The sequence below is a fragment of the Ammodytes marinus genome (assembly GCF_949987685.1).
Source record: "Ammodytes marinus genome assembly, chromosome: 9".
NCBI lineage: Eukaryota > Metazoa > Chordata > Actinopteri > Uranoscopiformes > Ammodytidae > Ammodytes > Ammodytes marinus.
Window position 1 is genome coordinate 32335623 of NC_137213.1, and position 2500 is coordinate 32338122.

At 36.6% G+C, this 2500-nt stretch overlaps 1 protein-coding gene across 1 annotated transcript in view; it reads left to right on the top strand.

Annotated features, from left to right (window-relative positions):
- pex5lb (peroxisomal biogenesis factor 5-like b) overlaps nt 1–630 on the top strand; it is a gene marked incomplete at both ends in the record, with an annotated part of 35940 nt that extends 35310 nt beyond the window's left edge. Inside the window, one exon of the mRNA XM_080034191.1 lies at nt 625–630. Within this exon, the coding sequence (XP_079890317.1) occupies nt 625–630 (6 nt within the window). The remainder of the gene's footprint in view (nt 1–624) is intronic.
- Nucleotides 631–2500: the final 1870 nt, after the last annotated feature.

Here is a 2500-nt window from a genome sequence, read left to right on the forward strand (position 1 = left end):
CTGTATATTGTGGGGAGCCTAGACATTCAGTAATTTCAAGTTGATGGTAAAGTTTAGTTTTCTCTTCTAAATTGAAGGTAAGGGGCTGTAGAAGAATCTTGGTTCAAGTGTCAAGAAACCACAACAATTTGTTTTTTCCAAATCATTGATTTTTTAGGGTTTTCATTTTCACACACACAAAAATAGTGATTTCTTGACGCTCCAACGAAAAAATAGTTCTATACACCTTTACCTTCAATTGAGGAGGTAGTGCTAGCTACCTATAATAATAATAATAATAATAATAATAATAATAATAATAATAATAATAATAATAATAATAATAATAATAATAATAATAATAATAATAATAATAATAATAATAATATCTTTATTTATATAGCACCTTTAAAAACAATGGTTTACAAAGTGCTTTAAGAAAATACATACGAGCAAGTACAATCAAATTAATACATACTAATAAAAAATAAATAAAATAAAAACATATAGTACAAAAAGATAAATACACATACTCATATATACACAACAAACCAAACAAGATTAATAGGTGCTAGGATAAAAAGTCATTATCTGTCGCTTGAATGACTCTAATAATGAAATCATAATGCTGCTGTCAAACCCAAGTTATAGCGCAGTTCGCTACCAATCATACCTTTGGAGGCATTGGTATAAGTGCCTTTTATAATTGGTCTGTATGTTTTTATTCTTATATGTGTGTGTTGTCTATTTCTTGTATTGTATGTTTTTATTCTTATATGTGTGTGTTGTCTATTTCTTGTATTGTATGTTTTTATTCTTATTTATGTGTGTTGTCTATTTCTTGTATTGTATGTTTTTTAAATGGACCTTGAGTCTAATAATAAAAGAAAAGATGAATAAAAAGAATGACTAAATAAATACCTGCCCCCTTCACAGAGCCTAGGCTGTGTATAAACTCTGGATTTGGTTAATCTTACGGTGACACTCCTCCGGCCGCTGTCGCCCTCCGCAGAGAGATAAGCCTCGTCAGCGTCGGTGCCCTCCACACTCAGGAAGCAGTTTGTGGTGTGACCGATTCCACTGGGCAACACACGCTCTCTCAGCATGGCGTTTATCACTGTGCTCTTACCGTTACTGGTCCTGGAATCAACAAAATCATATTACAATATTTAAGTTCAACTAATTTTTTATTTTTGATGCAATGTGCTTTTATAATTACTGTCCCTGGAATGAGGAAAATCCTGTCAAAATGTAAGTGATAGTCGATAGTAGATACTAGTCGGATAGGCCTACTGTTGGCGCTTTCGTAGTTTTTTTCTCCCAACTGTTTTTGACTTACTAAAGTAGCAACAACCAAAAACACAAAAAAGTCGCAACAGCAGTAAAAAAGTTGCAAAAAATGTTTTAAAAAGCCACAATATTTCTTACTTTGAAAACAATCTACATGTGTTAGAAGCAGTTTGTGGTGTGACCGATTCCACTGGGCAACACATGCTCTCTCAACACAACGTGTATCACTCTTACCATTACTGGTCCTGGAATCAACAAGAAAATAGTTTTTTACTTACGAAAGTAGCAACAGCAAAAAAATCACACAAGATTTGCAAACAAGTTACAAAAAAGTTGCAAAAAGGTGCAAAAAAAACATACAAATATCGTTAAAAGTTCCAAGAAAGTCGCACATTTTTTTTTTCAAGAAGACATGAAAAAGTCGTAAAAAACTTTAGTTTTTAAAATCTAGAATATTTGGATACTTTGAAAAAAGGCATGTGACCAGCTGTGACAAGAACATTGAAGTGATAGTAGATAGTAGTCAGATACTGTTGGCGCTTTCGTAGTTTTTTTCTACCAACTGTATTCGCTTACTAAAGCAGCGAAAAAAAATTGCAAAAAGGTTTTATTTACTGGGTATACAGTATAAAGGTATTTTACCTGCCGAAGAACGCAACCTTCATGTGTCTCCTGAGCAGAACTTCTCTGATGGTGGACAGTTTGGTGGCACAACTGAACATCTCAGCGCTCTGCTCCTCCACCGCCACCTGGCCCAGGTGTTCATCTCCCCGCCACGCCTCTGGACACACAGCAACGCATGAGTGTGTGTGTGTTGAGGGGGGGGGGGGGGGGGGGGGGGGGGGTGGGTGTGTGTGTGTGGGTGTCTCTCTCTCTCTCTGTGTGTATGTGTGTATTTTTGTGTCTTTGTGTACTGTATGTGTGTGTGTGTGTGTGTGTGTGTGTGTCTGTTTGTGTGTGTGTCTGTCTGTGTGTATGTGTGTATTTTTGTGTCTTTGTGTACTGTATGTGTGTGTGTGTGTGTGTGTTTACTTTGTGTGTGTTTATGTGTATGTGTGTATTTCTGTGTCTTTGTGTACTGTGTGTGTGTGTGTGTGTGTGTGTGTGTGTGTGTGTGTTTGTCTCACCGTCTACAAACGCTGACCCTTCCTTCACAAACTCCAGCAGTTGATCAAAGATGGAAGTGATCGAACGTTTGGCCACAACGAAGCGCCGCAGAGGGGAAGCATCC